Source organism: Cavia porcellus, unplaced genomic scaffold (genome assembly GCF_034190915.1).
Source record: "Cavia porcellus strain 051 isolate PalLab524CR breed Dunkin Hartley unplaced genomic scaffold, mCavPor4.1 scaffold_2, whole genome shotgun sequence".
Taxonomy (NCBI): Eukaryota; Metazoa; Chordata; class Mammalia; order Rodentia; family Caviidae; genus Cavia; species Cavia porcellus.
In genome coordinates, this window is record NW_026947485.1 from 76335950 (window position 1) to 76354364 (window position 18415).

At 40.2% G+C, this 18415-nt stretch overlaps 1 protein-coding gene across 3 annotated transcripts in view; it reads right to left on the reverse strand.

The window, feature by feature from the left end:
- Positions 1-18285, reverse strand: part of Oga (O-GlcNAcase) — a 36609-nt gene extending 18324 nt beyond the window's left edge. Inside the window, exons 1-10 of one of the 3 annotated variants that reach the window (XM_063244377.1) lie at positions 17752-18285; positions 13123-13174; positions 12617-12714; positions 10707-10837; positions 7560-7731; positions 6342-6440; positions 4839-5123; positions 2208-2366; positions 687-1300; positions 127-301 (exon numbers count right to left, since the gene is read on the reverse strand). In XM_063244377.1, the coding sequence (XP_063100447.1) occupies positions 127-301; positions 687-1300; positions 2208-2366; positions 4839-5123; positions 6342-6440; positions 7560-7731; positions 10707-10837; positions 12617-12714; positions 13123-13174; positions 17752-17950 (1984 nt within the window). In that variant the 5' untranslated portion in view covers positions 17951-18285. Of the gene's footprint in view, positions 1-126; positions 302-686; positions 1301-2207; positions 2367-4838; positions 5124-6341; positions 6441-7559; positions 7732-10706; positions 10838-12616; positions 12715-13122; positions 13175-16884; positions 16911-17751 lie in introns of those variants that run through there. The other 2 variants (XM_063244378.1, XM_063244383.1) reach the window with 2 other exon arrangements.
- Between the last annotated feature and the right edge of the window lie 130 nt (positions 18286-18415).

An 18415-nucleotide genomic window follows, 5' to 3' on the forward strand; every position in this document is an offset into this window, starting at 1 on the left:
GTTCTAGGTGAAGAACTAAAAACACATTTAGAAATTTGCCAATTCCCTCAAAGTTTTTCTCCCTATGGGGTAATTTTTTTTCAAGTTACAATGTATCTGAGAATAGGTTATTCTTGGTGCACATACCTAACCACTGTACAAAAGACTTCACCATAGACATTATACTCTTGATGTCCCACACATAGGAGTACATGTCATAAAGGATTGTCCTGTTGGCACAGTTGGAGAGCCGAGTAAACATTCCCATCACCAGTCCACACATCTCTTCAAATTTGGCTGCTCGTGACCGCCATTCTTCAATCTATTGAGGATCAAAAGACCCAAAATACTTCAAGTTTAACAATATAATGTGAAACGGTTATAATCTAAGATGTCTGTAATCATTTACCTGCTGTTCACCCAAAACATTAATCACTGGCTTCAATTCTAGACAAGCAATTAGTCTGTCTCTCTAAACTGACAATGCCTAAATACCCAACACTCGCCTTCATTCTGCAGAGTCCACACCCACTTTATGAACATTTTCATAATGTGGTCAACTTTCTGCCAGTTCTCACTGTACTCATTTAAGAACCTCCACCACAGCTAGGAATGTAACTCAGTGGTGAATGCTTGCCTAATATGTGAAACTTACCAGGATGGACAACCATGCAGGACGATAAAGCAGGTAAATTAAGCATACTCACTTTTTCAGAGTCTTTTCCTTTGCAATTGACACTAACAACACTGCTATTAGCTCGAAGCCACTGGAATTCCCGTAACATCTGTGCTCCTTTGGGTCCATGCTCATAAGGAAGATAAAAAAGATCTGCAAGTAACTGCAAATCCTCTAGAGTCACTGGTTCTGCAGTATACAAAGGTTTTTCATTTGGACCTGGCACAAACTGCTCCTTGTTTGTTTGTTCATCTGTCTGCATAGGTGCAATATCACTAATGCAATCTTCTTGCATAGACATCTCTGGAGATTTTGATTCAGCTATGCTTTCTTTATCAGTGTCCATTGGTTTCAACTCCTCTGCCATTTTAGCTTCAACAATTTCAGTTAGTATTTGATTGTCATTCTTGTGGTCTGTTTCTTCTTGTTTTTCTACTACCATGTCCATTGGTTCCTCATCAGACTGCTTCTTTTCTTCCTCCTTGGTCAGAGCTGTAGGTTCACCACTCAAAGCTGCTCCCTGGCTCATAATGGGCTCCTGGTAAACCGTTGTGACTACAGTTGTGGAATTTAAAGAGGGCGCTGCAACCAAGGGAGCCCCATCAACTACACTTGCTTTAGCTCCACTATGTGCAACTTGCCTACCTACAAAAACCAGAAAGTCAAGAAACAGCAGAATTAGAACAAATTAAAATTTAGAAAAATGCTCTCTTCTTATCATGATATCTGGAACAAGAACCTCAATTTGAGCTTCCCTTAGCCATAAGACAATGGAAATTTCTTTGAACCACCATGGAGGCATAGATAAAAAGGGGGGTCTGGAGAACAGGTTATAAACATCCTCGAATATGCTGACATATGTTATCTTCCCTTTGAACATTTATTTATTTTTTAGCCAGAGTCTCGATCTGTAGTTCAGGCTGGCCTCAAACTCACAGGGATCTTCCTGCCTCGGTCTTTGTCTCCTGAGTACTGGGATTAATCACATTCAGCAAGATATGTATTTTAAAACAAATATTTCAAATTAGCATTTTATCAGACAAAAGCTATTTTAAAAAGATTAAAAGTGTCACCAAGAGGGGCTGGGGATTTAGTTCAGCGGCATAAGCGCCTGCCTTGCAAGCAGGCAGTCGTGAGTTCGATCCCTGGTACCGATAAAAACGAAAAAGACAAAAAAAAAAAGTGTCACCAAGTTTGAAGGTATACATCAGAATTCCAGTTACTCAGAGACTATAACTGCAGGATCACAAATTTAAGACCATAGGTAAATCAGATCTGATCTCAAAATTTTTTAAAAGGCTGAGGAACATAGCTCAGCCTTCTCTCGGCCTAACCCTGGCAGTACCAAAAAAAAAAAGATTTTTTAAGCCTTAGTCTGAAACAAAAAAAAGAAAAAAATTTAAAAAAAAAAAAAAACTTTAAGTCTGGAGACTTCTAAATTTCATTTAACTTCACTTTGCTTAGCGGGCCCCAGGTAAGAGAAATGGCAATGTTGTTTTGTGACTCAACCATGTGATCCCATTAATCCCCTTAAGAAAATGGGCGAACTTACTGCTGTATTGATGAGGTACACCAAATTCCTGCAACCATTCTGTTAAAGCTAGCTTTAGAGCCATCTGTGGACTATAGAGTACATCGGTTTCAATATCTTCATCACTGCCTTCATTTTCTAACTTTATTTGGATTGATACAGTACTGTCTTCACTGTCAGCTGGAAAAAAAAGTTTAGATTGCAAGAGCCTTCTGACAAGCGACAGATAAAATTAGTTATTGCATGCCAACACAAGAATAAAGAACTAGAGCAAAAATCTTAAATATAGAAATACAAAAACAAGTAAGACCCTTCACTGCCCATTTCATCTAGATTACTTACCTAAACACACTGCTAAATGTAAAATCTCAACTGAAATGAACACTAACTCTAAAAACACTGGAAAAGTTGATCATGAATATCTACTGAGCACCAACGACTGGAATTGTAGGTTAAAGGCAGCATGCTTTTCATAAATACAATATTCCTAAGTCTTAGGGAGCTGATAACCTTATAGTAAAACACTGAAGAAAAGCAAAATGAAAGGAGCCTTAATATGAGCACAGATAAACCATTGATGCTCTGCACTAACAGAGAGAACCAGGAAGAGAAAATTAAGTCTGAACTTTTTGATTTGATTTTCTTTTTTTTTTTTGTCTTTTTCCTTTTTATCGGTACCAGGGATCGAACCCACGACTGTCTGCTTGCAAGGCAGGCGCTTATGCCGCTGAGCTAAACCCCCAGCCCCTTGATTTGATTTTCAAAAATCCTGTAGTCTTAGATTTCCTCCTCCTTTCCCCCACACAGCCCCGTTTGGCTAGTATCTGCTACTCCTCAGTGTACTTCACATTTAACACGTTCACAATGGGGCCTTAATTCATGAGTCCTGCTGGTGGGCAGCTTGAACCACTAGTGGTACAGGCATAACTGTCCCACTGGGAAGCTATACCAGTCACTGGTGGTACAAACAGATCTAATCACCTTTATTGGTCTTTTGACTAATAAAAAGCTATCTGATGAGACAGTTCAAGCAGTGGGAACATGTTAGAAGATACCAAAGCTGGTCAAGTGCAATGACACACACTGAGGAACCCCAGATACTCAGAAAGATGAGGTAGAAGTTTTCAATCAGAGTAATTTAATGAGACCCTATTCAAAAAATAAAAGGGCTGAGGATGTTACTATGTACTCTCCAGGTTCAAATCCCACCTCCAAGATTATCATATGTACAAAAGGTATTGAGATTACTAATTTTATTTTATTTTTTTTGTGACTGGAACTACAATGGGCCATAAATGGAACAAATGAAAGCATGGCTACAGAACTGACTTCAATGACATATCACTACGTGTCATGGTGATATTTCAGTATCCCTAGTAGGCCAAAATTCAGTTAACTTCAAAATTTCAATAATCAGGAGGGCGTGGTGGTACCTGATAATCCCAGCACTTGGGAGGCTGAGGCAGGATCATTGTGAGTTGAAGGCCAGCCTGGGCTTCATAGTGAGTTCAAGTACAGCTTAGACTACATAGTGAAACTCTTATCTCAGAAACAAAAACAAGGGGCTGGGGATTTAGCTCCGCAGCATAAGCACCTGCCTGGCAAACACAAGGTCATGAGTTCAATCTCGGGACAAAAAGAAAAAAAAGAAAAGAAAAAGGGGGGAAAAAAAAAATCAAGGGCTGGTGATTTAGCTCAGCGGCATAAGCGCCTGCCTTGCAAGCAGGCAGTCATGAGTTCGATCCCTGGTACCGATAAAAACGAAAAAGACAAAAAAAAAAAAAAAATCAATGTTCAGTGTTTTCAATTCCAGCCCATGAACCTTGAATGCCAGCAAACTCCTCACACTCAGACTCAGGTTAAATATCTATGAAATTACTTCTTACTGCTACAGTTAGCAGAGGAAGTCACACCCTCTGTATTCCTCCCACATTAATTTGTAGGTAACTACTATAATACTTAAAACATATCTTATTCAGTATTTTTCAAAATTAGGGACTTTTTTCTTTGCAAATCTTCATGTCCTGGAAAATACAACTGACTATTGAATAAGTCATTTAAACAAATGAATAAACACCCAGCAGTGTCTTACTTAAAACTATTATAAATGGAAAACTGGTAAGCCAATGTCTAAAGTAAAAGTAAGGTGGACCTAAATGATACATTAAGTAAATCAGAAAAGAGTATTTAATCACCTAAAATATAACATTTAATAAAATCATCTGTAAACAGAAGGAAACACTTTTAAGGCTTAACAGAAACATAGATTACATCTATTGTCTGACTTCAAAGATTAAGTCACATTTTAAAAGCAAGGAATTTCCACATACCAACTTCCTACCATCAATGTAATCATGTATGACAAACTTATACTAATAAGAATTAAAATAAAAAAGGCCAAGAAGCTAAATGACCTGTTCAAGGCCACTCTTTTATTGTACACTAAGTCATTACTAGAAATGAACAACACAATAAAATCTCCTGCGCTGGGGATTTAGCTCAATGGCACAAGCACCTGCGCGGCAAGCGGGAGGTTGTGAGTTTGATCCTCAGTACCACACAAAAAAATCTCCTGAACAAGAAATACACTTTGCCAGTGGGTATAGCTAACCCTCCCTTCCCCCAGCTAAGGATCAAGTACAGGCTACTCACTCATCACCACATCTTTCCTCACTCCGTTCATGTTTGACTTGTACCAAGTGGCAAGAGTGTGGATAGCGACATAGTTGGCTTCAAATTCACAGTTTGGATTTGTCAGCACTCCTTTTAACCGGGGGATGAGTTCTGTGGATCTTCCTTTGTATGGGCCCAGAAACAGTCTCTTCTGATCATAATCATTAGCATGAATATTATCCCAGATTACTGGAGCTCTCTTTATTATCTTAGAAACCTCTTCAATCGACTCTACTGGAATTTCTTTAGAAACAACTTTGGGACCTAAAAATAATGACCACCACATGTTTAAACAATCTCCTACATGGTTCTTTAAAATGTACTGTGCATACAGTTTTATTGTGTCTCCCTTACATTATACTTTTTCTATTTGTTTTTTTTCCAAGGCCTCACACAATAAGCAAGCACTCTACCACTAAGAGCACACCACCAGACCCAACTATATTAAATACAACATTTTTCTCCCTTTCATTCTGTAAGACAGAAGTTCCACATAGATCAAAATTAAGTAACATCATAAGAATAACCGCAAAATCCTTTAAGACTTGGTTGTACTGCAACTCATTATATAACTAAGGCTGCCCTTAAATTCACTATGTAGCCCAAGATGGCCTCAAACCCACAGAGATTCTGGTCTTAGCCTCCTCAGTGCTGCAATTACAGGGTTTTACCACCAGGCCCAGCTCCTCCGAAATTTCTTTTGAAGTGGGGATTCACGATAATTTTCCTGCTAACTCCTAAGTATCAAGAATACACATGTGCACCACCATGCCCAACTCAAAATGTTTTCTGTATGTCTATCATCCTGACTACTTGGGAGACTGAGGCAGAAGGATCATCTAAATCCATGAGTTCAAGACCACCCAGGGGCAAGCGTCTTCCCCAACTCACTTGTACTGGGAACTGAACTCAGGGCTTTCACACTAAGCATGACCTTATATCTTTTTTGTTATTTTTAAATAGAGACAGGTTCTCATTCAATCAATAAATTGCACAGGTTGAGCTCTGATTTGCAATCCTTCTGCCTCAACATCTTAAGAATGCTGGGAGTATAGGCACGCATCACTGCAACTGGCAAAAATTTTTTAGTATGCCTCATAAAATAATAACATTCCTAAAGTTTATTTTTTAAAAAATGTTCAATTAATAGTAACAATCACATTTGGTGGCCCACGCCTGTAATCCACGTAACTTAGGAGGCTAAGGAAGGAGGATCACCATGAGGTCATGTAGGGCTACACAGTGAGTTCAAGGCCATCCAGAAATACATAGCAAAAAAATGAGATAAAAAGAAACAAGCAGCCAGATTAGTGGTAGCATACATACAAAATCCTTGCATAAGGAAGCTGCGGCAGCAATATCAAAAGTTCCAGGTCAGCATGGAATACACAGCAGGACTCAGTCTCAAAAAAACAAAAACACAATCCAAACAATTTTTCTAGGGCCCCATTAGTTTTACTGCATAAATCTTAAAAGACTTACCTGTCCAAAGCACCTCAATTCCAGGTAAAAGCTTTTCACCCACAGTCCTTAAATAAGGAGACTGAGACACATTTGGGTAACAGAAAGTGCCACAATATTCTGAATGTAGGGAGAAAAAAAGTAAAACAGTCAGGAGTGAAATGGTCATGGGCTTTGGGAGGGGAAAAAAGTCCAATAATTCTAAAATTTTTTCATCAAAACAATAAAGGGCCTCCATAACGTACCTAAAAGAGAATAAACTTATCACAGTTAATTTAAGAATCAATTTATAAAAAAATCTGATATTGTTCCTCCAACAGTAATACAGATCAATCCTTACAATGCTAGTCACTAGAAATACAAGTTCACAAAGTAACAATTAGCATTTTGTATATAATTCTGAATCATATTTCTCATTTCAAATCAGAGGCCAAACAGAATGAATTGATCATAGAACAAATACAAGATCATGAAAACAGCTATTAGTACTCAACTACAACTTACATTATGACTTGAAATGAATTCCTAGTATCTCATTCAGAAATATATATATTTTGCACTTGCCAGACAAGTGCTTATGCCACTGAGCTAAATCCCTGGCCCGTTCATTAAGCAATATTTGAGTATTCATGCAGTGTTACTAAAATAAGGTTTATGGCTCACAATTCTAAGACATACATAGGTAGAGTTAAATAATTCAATCTACAGATTCACAGAACTTATCTATTCCTTTAAAAAAGTCTGGGAAAAACTATAGGTTGAATTCTGAGACCAAGTGAAAAAGATAAACATTTTTGATGGGGAAAAAAAAAAAATCAAAAAGTCAAGTTGGAAAATTATTTAAGCTTTCCATACTGATTATTGGGATAAGAGCCCAGATGGAAGTGGGAGTGAAAAAAGGGAATAGATATACATGAGCAGAAAAAAGGGAATGAGGAGGAAGAGGAAATGAGAAGTGACAAAGAGCAATATAAATTTTTTTCAGTTTTCATTGCACTAACAGCATCCCTTAGTATCCTGACAATGTAATTTATATACTTTCAGTACTAAAAACCAAAAGAATCTTTTGCCAAGTCTGTTATTATTTACAAGTTCTCCAATGTAAGACCTTGAGAAGTATTTTCCAGGAAAAGGATTCCTATTTTAATACACTCTGTGTGTGTGTGTGTGTGTTAACGAGGGCCCATACACAGGGCCTTCTTGAACTTACACACATCAATGAGGACAGTTACACAATACCTGTAGGGCAGAAGAGGAACGTTTCCGGCTCTCCTAGGTACTGATAAATTTCATTTGTGATGGAGACCTGTGCATGAGCGAAAGAACTGAACACTTCTTTGTCTGCTGCACACATATTATGGTCAATATCATCAAACAGCAAGGCAAATGACCTGCACCCAAACTGAGAAACCTAGAAAAAAGAAAGTATTTGTTTTTGTATTTCCAGTGGAAAATATCCTAAATTAAATGACAAAGTTCAGTACCATTTTCCATTAGGATTCGACATACTATTAAAATACTCCAGCAAGGGCCAGGGATAGAGCTCAGTGGTACAGTGTCTGCCTGGCAAATGTGAAGTTCTGAGTTTGATTCCCAGTATTAAAATAAAATAAAGCAGTCCAACGAAACTTCTGCCTAGGCTACTACCTCGATTACTGATTACAGAAAACCCAACAGAAGAAGAAAACTACAGAAACATGAATAAGTAAAAAGATATAAGAGCCCCCACTTTCAGGTCCCCAAAGGCACAATGATCCTAATTAATAACCTCTGCAGAAAAATCTGACAGGACATAAATTAGAAATGTCTTGACATTTCTAGACACAGTAAAATGGGTGTGGTAGTACATGCCCATCATCTCGGCACTCCGGGAAGTTGACACATCAGCACTGCAAGTTCAAGCCCAGCCTCAGTGACTTAACAATACTATGAGCAAAAGACAAAATGTTTTAAATGTGTGGAGGATACAGCTCAGAGAAAAAGCCCTGGGTTCAACCGCTAGTGCTGCCCTCCCCACCCAAAAAGAATAAAATTGGATCATACAGGAAAATAACTTCTTAAAAGCTCATCATCGTTTAGCTCAGTGGCACAAGTACCTGCCTGGAAAGCACAAGGTTGAGAGTTTGATCCCTGGTACCAAAACAAAAAAAAAGTTCATTGATGATTAAATCCAGAGCACTTTGCATACACCATACCACTGAGCTACACACTCCAAGCCCTAGACCTCAACGTTTTTTAACTAGCCATTCTACTATCTGGCTAAACATATACATATTAAAAAAAACTAGCTAACGTAGCTAGGTGCAGTGGTACACACCTGTAACCCCAGCATTTTGAAGACTAAGGCAGGAGGACCATGAGTTTAAGGCCATCTTGGGCCATAACAGAAAGATCCTGTCTCAAAACTACAACAAAACAAAACAAAACAAAACAAAAAATCCGTAAATGAGGCCAGGGCTTTAGCACAATACTGTAAGTGCCTGTCTGGCAAGTGTGAGGTCGTTGAGTTTGATCCCCAGTACCAAAAAACTAAAAGGAAAGAAAATAGGAGGCCTACACTTTTATCAAAACATGTGGGCTAGTATTGCTCAGCAATGAAGTGCCTGCCTGACAAGCACAAGGCCCCAAGTTTGATTCCTGGTACCAGAAAAAGATGTGCAGCTTAGATGTTAAGAATTTAGATCTAAGCCGGGCGTGGTGGCTCACACCTGTAATCCCAGCACTCAGGAGGCTGAAGCAGGAAGATCATTGCGAGTTGGAGACTAGCCTGGGCTACAAAGTGAGTTCAAGGCCAGCCTGAACTGCATAGAGACCCTGTCTCAAAAAGACAAAAAAAAAAAAAAAAAAAGAATTTAGATCTAAAAATCAGGTGTTATCAATACATTAACAGTTACATGTTAGTTATTTCTTGGGAACACAGCCAATTCCAGACTTAATTACAACTACTACTGTTCATATAATTTGAAAATGATCTTTAACAGGTAAGAGGTAGTTTCTCTCAGTCCAGTCACAAGTTCAGACATGTACCCCGTGATACACTTCCTAAAATGTGGTATTGGACTACCCATCTCAGAACAACCTGAATTCCTGGTCCTTACCCCATCAGTGTAGGGATCTTTAAGATCAGGAAAGACAGCATATACCTATAATTGCAGCACTGAGGAGGCTAAGGATCTCTTTGAATTTGAAGCCAGTCTACACTGCACAGTGAATTCAAAGCCAGCCTGAACTACACAGTGAGATACTGTCTTAAAAAAATCTCAGAAGAAGGGAGCCTAGTAATCAAATTGTTTTTTGTTTTTCAATTCTGGGGATGGACCCTATAGACAGTTTTACTTTGAGACACAGTCTTGTCTTACTATATTACCTATGCTGGCCTTCAGTACTTTTTTCTGCAGTGCTAGGGGGACTGAACCAAGTCAGGGCCCTCACACTGACCTATATACCGCCAGATCCCTTTTTAAAATTTTGAGACAGGGCTCTAATTAGTCCCTAAATTGCCCAGGCTAAGCTTGGATTTACAATCCTTCTGCCTTACACTTTCCAGACTGCTGAGATGACAAGACAGGGTGCTGGGCCTGGCAGTACTCAGCAGGCTTTTAAACATCCCTTGTAGGCATGTATCACACTGCCCAAACCTAGGAGCCAGGGCCATGTGCATGTTAGGCTAATACTCTATCCCTAAGCCACACTTCCAACATTCTTTTAAGGATTTTTTTAAAAAATGGTACTGGGGATTGAATCTGGGGCCTTTGCACTGAGATACAACCTCAGCCCTTTTGAGAAAGGAACTCACTATGTTGCCAAGGCTGGAACTGAACTTGCAATCTTCCTGCCTCAGCCTCTTAAGAGTGCTGATTACAGGTATAAGTCATACTGGGTTTAAGGCAACTCTTAAATTGAGAAGCGATGGTATCTCTTTTGAGTTAATCATATACTGATACTTTACTGCTCCAAAACGTAACAAATTTGGTACTCAACAGATGTTTGTTTTGGGTCAAGGTCTTACTATCTTCCAAGCTGCCCTCAAACTTACAGCAGTCCTCCTGCCTGAGCCTCTGAAGTGCTGAGATTACAGGTGTGCACCACTACATCTGGCTACAAAATTTAATTCATTTTGATGTGAAAATTTTGTCTTGGTGCAGTGTTGACTCCATCCTGATTTGTCAGCTTTAGCCAAAAGAACTGTTTTAGTTCGCATTATTTCTGATATTCACTGAGTCTCATGGCAGCAATTAACAAGTACCAAGGCTCCACTGTACTTTGAGAAATACTCCTCTACTCACAAATAGAAAATAATTTCCACAGAAAAATGTAGGAATTTTCCCTTATCATAAAAGTTTTAAGTACTAAGTGGGGAAAAATAGTTTAAAAATAATGAGTTACCTGGTCCAGTTTACGTTTCAACGTAGAGACTTCCTTGGGGTTGGAAAAGGTGATATCCAATCCAGGGGAGATAGCATAGATGAACTCTATCTCATATTCTCGTGCAGCAGAGATGAGAGTCATAAGTTGCTCTAAAGAACAGAGTCCGTGTTTTTAGAAAATAGGACAGAAAATTGAAAGAACCTTCACTTTCCAACAGAAGAGATCATTTCTTCCAACTTTGTAAGAAAGGAAAAGTTCCTTAAATTTTACAAGATTATCATGCCCAGTAAGACAATAGGCCATACAAAGTGACACAAGTCTGAAGTGATTTAAACTCATACTAAGACAAAAAGAATAGGTTTCACGTTTTTTATTTGAACCAACAGCCCCTTCTTTTTCAATTCCAAATAGTTTCTGAGCCTTTTTCAGGAAACGGGCAAGAATGAAGTGTTTTCACTGCCTTTCTCCAAAAGTACTGGGGCTGGGCGTAGTGGCAAACATCTCAGCGCCAGCTCTCTGGAGGCTAAGGCAAGAGAACTGCCAAGAGTTTGAGGCAGCACGAATTACATAGCAAGACCCTGTACCTAAAGACCACCCTAAAGTTTGGGGTCATCAATTCTTTACTGAACCACTTCTATATTAGTGTTTAAAACACATAAATGCTATTTTTTTTGGCTATCCCAACAACTAAAACTCCCTAACAACAGAAAATGTTTTCTAACAACTAGGATTCAGTGATGGCTTTAACAATCCTAACTATGCATCCCTTGTATCTACAGGAAAAATATTCCATTTAGACTTTAAGTTTTTTTGGGGGGTGGGGTGGGGAATAGGGTCTTACTATGTAGTTCAGACTGGCTTTAAAACTCACTTTGTAGCCCAGGCTGACCTCGAACTCACGGCAATAATCCCACCTCAACCTACAGGGTGCTGAGATTACACACATGTGCACTATCCCCAGTAAGCCTTTAGACAACATATAGACTATTTTTCTAAATAAACTGCAACACTAAACATGTATTAATAAAAATTTAAAAATTGTCAAGTGGTCACCCACAATCCAAGCACTTGGGAGGCTGAGACAGGAGGATTACCCAAGTTTGAGACCAGGCTGGACTACATAGTGAGTTTAAGGCCAGCCTAGACTACACAGTAAGACCCTGTCTCAAAAAACAAAAACATTTTAAAAATAAACTGAAGCACGATTATATATTCTCTTTGAACAACATGCAGTGGTATCAAGTAATCATATTAAATTTCATTACCAGCCCCATCGGGAAGTTAGAAGCACACTTAAATTACATAGAGTAGTAAAGAACATTAGGTAAGAGTAAATCTCGGGGCTGGGGATTTAACTCAGCGGTGTAAGTGTCTGCCTTGCAAGCAGACAGTCGCGAGTTCGATCCCCGGTACCGATGAAAAAGAAAAAGACGAAAAAAAAAAGAGTAAATCTCAATTACTTCATAAACTGCCCAGGTAGCACTCAGACTTGCAATGCTCCTGCCTCAGCCTCCCACAGGGGTAAGATTACAGGTGTGTGCACCCTATGATTATTTATTTATTTTGATTATTCTTATTTGTAGTACCTTAACAGTTATACTCACACTACGTGCTTCAGGTGTTTTGCCCTATATATCTATCCTTGGCTGTAGTGACACCTTTCAAGTGGCCATTGTGCAGACTGCTGGCAGAAATCAAAGAGTATCATTTATGACCACAGAACAGAGGAAGTCAGATTGGCATATCCATGATTCACAATTACAGCCACGACTTCCTTTGTGCTAGTCTTTTAGTCTATAGTAGCTCACACAGACTTAGGAGTTCCCAGAAAACCAGAAATTATAAAGTGAAAATGAAATAAAATAACTACTCTTAATACAGCTTTTTCTTCACACACTGAGTTTATGGATTAAAAAGAAAAAGATTACCAGCTTCCTCCACAGAATACATCTCCCGCCAAAACATCCTATGTTTGTAGTCATCTTTTGGTGCGTACAAGTATGTATTTAATTCCCATTTTTGGAGCCTAAAGGGAAAAGAAAATTACATATATATAAACAAGCAGTATCAGTTAAGTTATACATCTCATATTCTTCCTCTTTTTGGAGCATCTCCATTTTCATATAAAACTAACAACATTCTAGAACAGTAGCTTCTTCTGAACTAGCAATCAATGGAAAAAAATTAAGTATCACTACTTCAACATACCGGTATTGAATAAAACACAACTCTAGGTGTGACAGCCAAAACCCAAAACCTGTTCAAGCTTCCCCAGGAAAAATCTGAACACCACTGGCTTACGTAAAGCCCAGATAGGGGCCAAAGTAAAGTAAGTTCTGTAGTTGAAAAATCATCAATTTGTACAGGGATATAATGTATTTTTCCAAAAGGAAATGTCACAACTTTTAGCATGCATCATATAATAAAAATTTACCTTCTAAAAAGTTCTTTTCTCTGTTCCATAACCCAGGGTCTTCCATAAAATCCTAGATTTCAAGTAAGAATGAAATTAATTTAAATTTCAAAATGTGGTAAGCTTTATTGAGAAACATTACTAAATATAAAATACAATCTTATTTTTAAAAATGTGTACAACACACCAAGACAACTTTGATTTCCTTTTTCCTCAGGTAAATTTTATTTTTCTACCATGACATTTACTACTTAAGTGAAAGCTATTTAAAAACAGGTAAAATAGCCGGGCATGATGGCGCACTCCTGAAATCCCAGCACTTGGGAGACTAAGGCAAGAGAATCATTTGCAAGTTTGAGACCAGCCTGGGCCTTAAAGTGAGGCCACAGCCAGCTTGAACTGCACAGTGAGACACTGTCTCAAAAAGACAAAACAACAACAAAACAAAGCAACAAAAAACCACAGGTAAACCTACTCCTTTATGTGAAATACAGTTAGGTAAACCTTTTTTCCTCCCCAATTCTAGGAATAAACTCAAGGCTCCCAGTATGTAGAAAGTGCTCTACCACTCTCGGCAAAGAGGATCTCAATCTTAAAAAATGAAAGAAAGCTAGTAATAACTGCTACATAATAATTGCTTCTAGAGTGATGAGTGAGATAAAGTAGTAAAATCAGGGACAGGATTAGAAAAGGAAGATTAATTCATGATCTTTGCAGTACTGAGGATTGTGGGACCTAACAAATGCTAGGTAAAAGTACTACCACTTAGCTGCATCCTCATCTTTTCAAAAAAAAAAAAAAATTTTTTTTTTTTGTCTTTTTCCTGATACAGGGGATCAAACTCACAACTGCCTACTTGCAAGGCAGGCACTTAAGAAGCCGCTGAGCTAAATCCCTAGCCCCTTTTCAAAAAATTTTTGAGGCTGCTCTCCAACTTTCTGTCCTTTCACCTCAGCATCCTGAGTAGCTGGAATTGGTCACATGCCACCATATCCAGCAATATCCACCTTTGTAAAAAAGTTGTTGGGGCTGGGGATTTAGCTCAGCGGCATAAGTGCCTGCCTTTCGAGGAGGCGGTTGTTGAGTTCGATCCCCAGTACCGATAAAAAGGAAAACAAGACCAAAAAACAAGTTGTCATACCTAATACCTAGGCATGGTGTCCTATGCCTATAATCTCAGCACTAAGGAGTGTGAGTTTGAGGCCAGCCTGGTTATGAAAGTCAGTTCTGGGCCAGCCTGAACTACATGTAAGACTTGTCTCAAAAATAAAAGTTCCTGTAACAAGATATGCTATGGCAGCCATTTTAGATTTACAATTACCCTGTTTTGAAGTCCTTTACTGCATTGTTTTGTTTTCATTGGTTACATGCTGTTTCTGTTTTATTTGATTTTACTATGTCTGAAGGTATGAACAACTATTTGAAGGCAAGAGTCATTATGCTAACCATTGTTGATTTCCTATTATCTTGTTTTGAAATCCTGTGTCACACTGTCTTGTTTTGACTGGCTTTATTCTGTTTTATTTTGCTTGGTTTTATTCTAAAAAAAAAAAAGCCTAAGACCAAAATGAAGAAATAAAGTTCTAAAAAAGAAGCCTACAACCACCTTTGTGACAGATTCATGACAGATTCAACAGTGAAAGTGGTCTAAACAGCAAACTTAATCCGTCTGAATTTCAGAGCAAGGAACCAAATTGCAAATTTCAGACAATGACGACATGCCCCAGATTGTCAGAATCTTGTAAACTGGGGCTGGGAATTTGGCTCAGTGGCATAAGCACCTGCCTTGCAAGCAGGCGGTCGTGAGTTCAATCCCCAAAAGACAAAAAAAAAAAAAAACTTTTTTTAGAAGACTTTTTTTAGGGGGCTGGGGATTTAGCTCAGCAGCATAAGCACCTGCCTTGCAAGCAGGCAGTCGCGAGTTCGATCCCTGGTACCGATAAAAAAAGAAAAAGACAAAAAAAAAAAAAGACTTTTTTTTAGTAGACTGATGATCTAAGTTGTTATATAGACACCAAATGGGATCTGAAGCTCCCTGTGTGTTAATTAGTAACTTATCAACTATCCCTTACAGCTCGCTCATCTTTCACTTTTCTGTCTCAATCTAATAATCAACACCACACCAACTGTTAAGAGCAATTTCTCAGGAGTACCATGAATGCTGCCAATAACACATGAAATTACTTCCCTCCTCCAGCCCCAATCCCTAGGTCAAATGATTACTCTGTACCACAGAAAGAATGACAGGGACCCAAGAAAAACTCATTACATACTAACATATCAAACTGTAGTGTTTTCAATATTGAAAATTCATTACTATTTATTTACAGGTGACACTGAGTTGTACTGTATGGGAATGGTCGACCAGAGCTACATCCCTAGCTATTGAGACTGTCTTGCCATTCTGCACAGGCAAAACCTGAATTTGGGATCCTCCTGCCTTAGGCTCCCTTAGTGCTGATTATAAATAAGAATCACCAGGCTAGGCTTAAAGTATTCTTCCCCCCCCCAAAGTATTCTTAATAAAACTTACATTGTTTTTTCTGTGAAAAGAGTGGGTACCAAACATCCATTTAGAAGTACTCTAACATAGCTTTCAAGTGTCTAACCTTCAGAAACTGAGTTTGCCCTTTAATAGTCATGTTTAAAATTTGGCTAATTTGCATCACAAAGAGGAAGCCGGAAGGTTAACGCAAGACTTAAACCAACAAAGATTTGTGAGAGCAACAAACAAAATCCAAGCAGTTAATGACAGCATTTCTGACCCTCTATTTTAGGAATGATGCCAACCAAGAAGCACTACCACAGGAAATCTGCCTTGGATCAGGTGTTCAGTTACCAAAGAAACAGTTACAAAGGAAGGAGAAAGCCAACAGAGGACCACTCCTGAACATAATTAACATACCTTTTAATGTTATTGCAAACAAACCAGTTTAAATCACAACCTTATCTTTTAATTTCTGATGGTATAATGCTCTGGCAAGTTTCCTTAAACTCACTCCAGTCTAGCTTTGAAATTTCTATTTTTTTTGGTCTTTTTCCTTTTTATCGTACCAGGGATCGAACTCACAACTGCCTGCTTGCAAGGCAGGCGCTTAAGCCGCTGAGCTAAATCCCCAGGCCCCATCTTTGACGTTTCTATATTCAGCATTTCTTTCTCACTCTCATCCCTCTCATTTCAAATAACAAAATGCATTTTTTCTAAAATCCTCCTTCACTGTTAACAAGCTCCATAAACATGTCGTCTCACAAAGCAATCTTTTTATATTCCAAAACAGTTCCCCCACATCCTGCAAAATTAAGTTTGTTGAAATCAATTCTCCCCTAAATTACACTTTATCTTAAAAACCATAATCGCTGATCTTTCAATATAATCTATTTCTATGGAGACAACCTGGAAAAGACAACACACGTTGTCAACCAAGAGCAACTTTTTCCTCCTTTCAGGCTTTATTTTACTTTTGTACAACCAGTAACTTTTATATCCTTATCCATAATAGAAAACTATTAGACAACTGGAAAACCCCTGATGAGCCAAAATACTGTACTTCAGGAAATTCAAATAAATCCTACACTCAAGGAAAAAACACTACTAATTGGTGCTTCTAAAGAATGCAGGGCAAAAAAAAAGACCAAAAAGGGGCGGGAGGGCTGGGGATTTAGCTCAGCGGCATAAGTGGCCTTGCAAGCAGGCAGTCGTGAGTTCCATCCCCGGTAACGATACAAAGCGGGGGGGGGGGGGGGGGGGGGGGGGGAATGCAGGGCAGAACTGTCCATTCTCACCCAGAAACTGTGATCACCTGGTAATTTTCCTTCACCACAAAATGTTCAGCTTACTTTTAACTGCAAAAAAGGAGGAAGGAGAATACTTTTAAGCCTATAGTCACCAACTTCCAACCCCAAATCCTGATGCTTTTGAGAATATCAAAACTACACCCTCCTCTCCAAAAAACAACACTGATTAAGTAGATGGGAAAGATCACAGTATTCTAGGTTGAAAATAATTCTTTAAAAGAGCAGAGAAATTTACTGGCCAGTAAAAAATTTCTAGGCAGAGAGGAATTTGGAATGCCATAGGCCAACTGCTCTTTTCCAGGAGTAGGAGCATACCTGTCACGGTTTTTATTTTCCTCAAAGGGTGGGAACAGGAGCACTACACTGACGCATGCATTTTTTTTTTTTTCCTGGCTACTGGGAACAGAACCCACGGGCTTTACACCGACCTATATCCTCGGCCCTGACACAGGGTTTTGCTAAATTGGCCAGAACGGACTGGAACTTGTGACCCTCCCTCAGCCTCCCGGAGTGCTGGGATTACAGGTTTGCATCATCGCCACGCCGAGCACATTTCTTCTCCAGGCAGCAGGAAAACCTAAACGGAACCCCAAAATACAAAGCAGCATAACTCAGAACCTAACAAATAGCAAGCTGCTTACAACGACTTCCCTCAAAGTCGGCCTAGCTCCAAACCCAAACCAGGAGCGATCAGAAGACTCGTTAGCAGCCAGAGAGAACTAGACGCTGTGTACGAACGTGAGGAGGGAACAGAGCACACCCTGACCTCCCCCTGGAGCGAGCAGTGCCCACGAGCTAACCCTCCGGTAAACACCGTCCGCCGAGACACAGAGCGGGCGGACGGGGCTCGCTCACCTTCCACCACGCCGCACAGGAATCTCCGGGCTCCTCCAACAGCCCCGGCCCCCGCGGCGGCCGCGGCCCCGGCAGGATGGTCGTCGCCCGGGCCAGACGCCGCCTGCGGCTCCAGCGCCGCTCCTGCAGAAGCGACGGGGCTAGAATTGAGATCTGCATCGCGCTCTTCTAGCGCCGCTTTGCCTTCCTTCTGGACCATCCTCCTGTTGCCCGCCGCCGCCGCCACCTCTGCCTGCGTCTCGGGGAGAGGACCTCGGCCTGCGCCCCTCCCCCCGCGGGCGCGAGTGCCCGGATGCGAAGGGCGGCGGCGAGTCTTTGTCAGTCGCGGCCTTGGCTCGGGCGTCGGGAGCCCGAGAGGAAAGCGGAGCCTGGCCTCTTGTTCCTGGGAGCCGACGTCAAAGACCCTTATCTCGCGCCCAGAGCCTACTGTCCGCCAGCAAGTGGAGTCCGCTCGCCCAACACCCCGAAGCCGCGGATACCCTTACCGCCGCCTCCACCACCCGCTTCCTGTTTATCCGCACTGCGCCTGCGCCGCAGACCGGATCAGACCGGTCCCTCGGCCCGCGCCCCTCCTCCTCGGGCAGGTCTAGTATGCGGGCCCGGGAGGGGGTAAATGGAACCCAGCGGAGGCAAGACGCGCGCGGAATGAGAGCAGTGGAAGGTA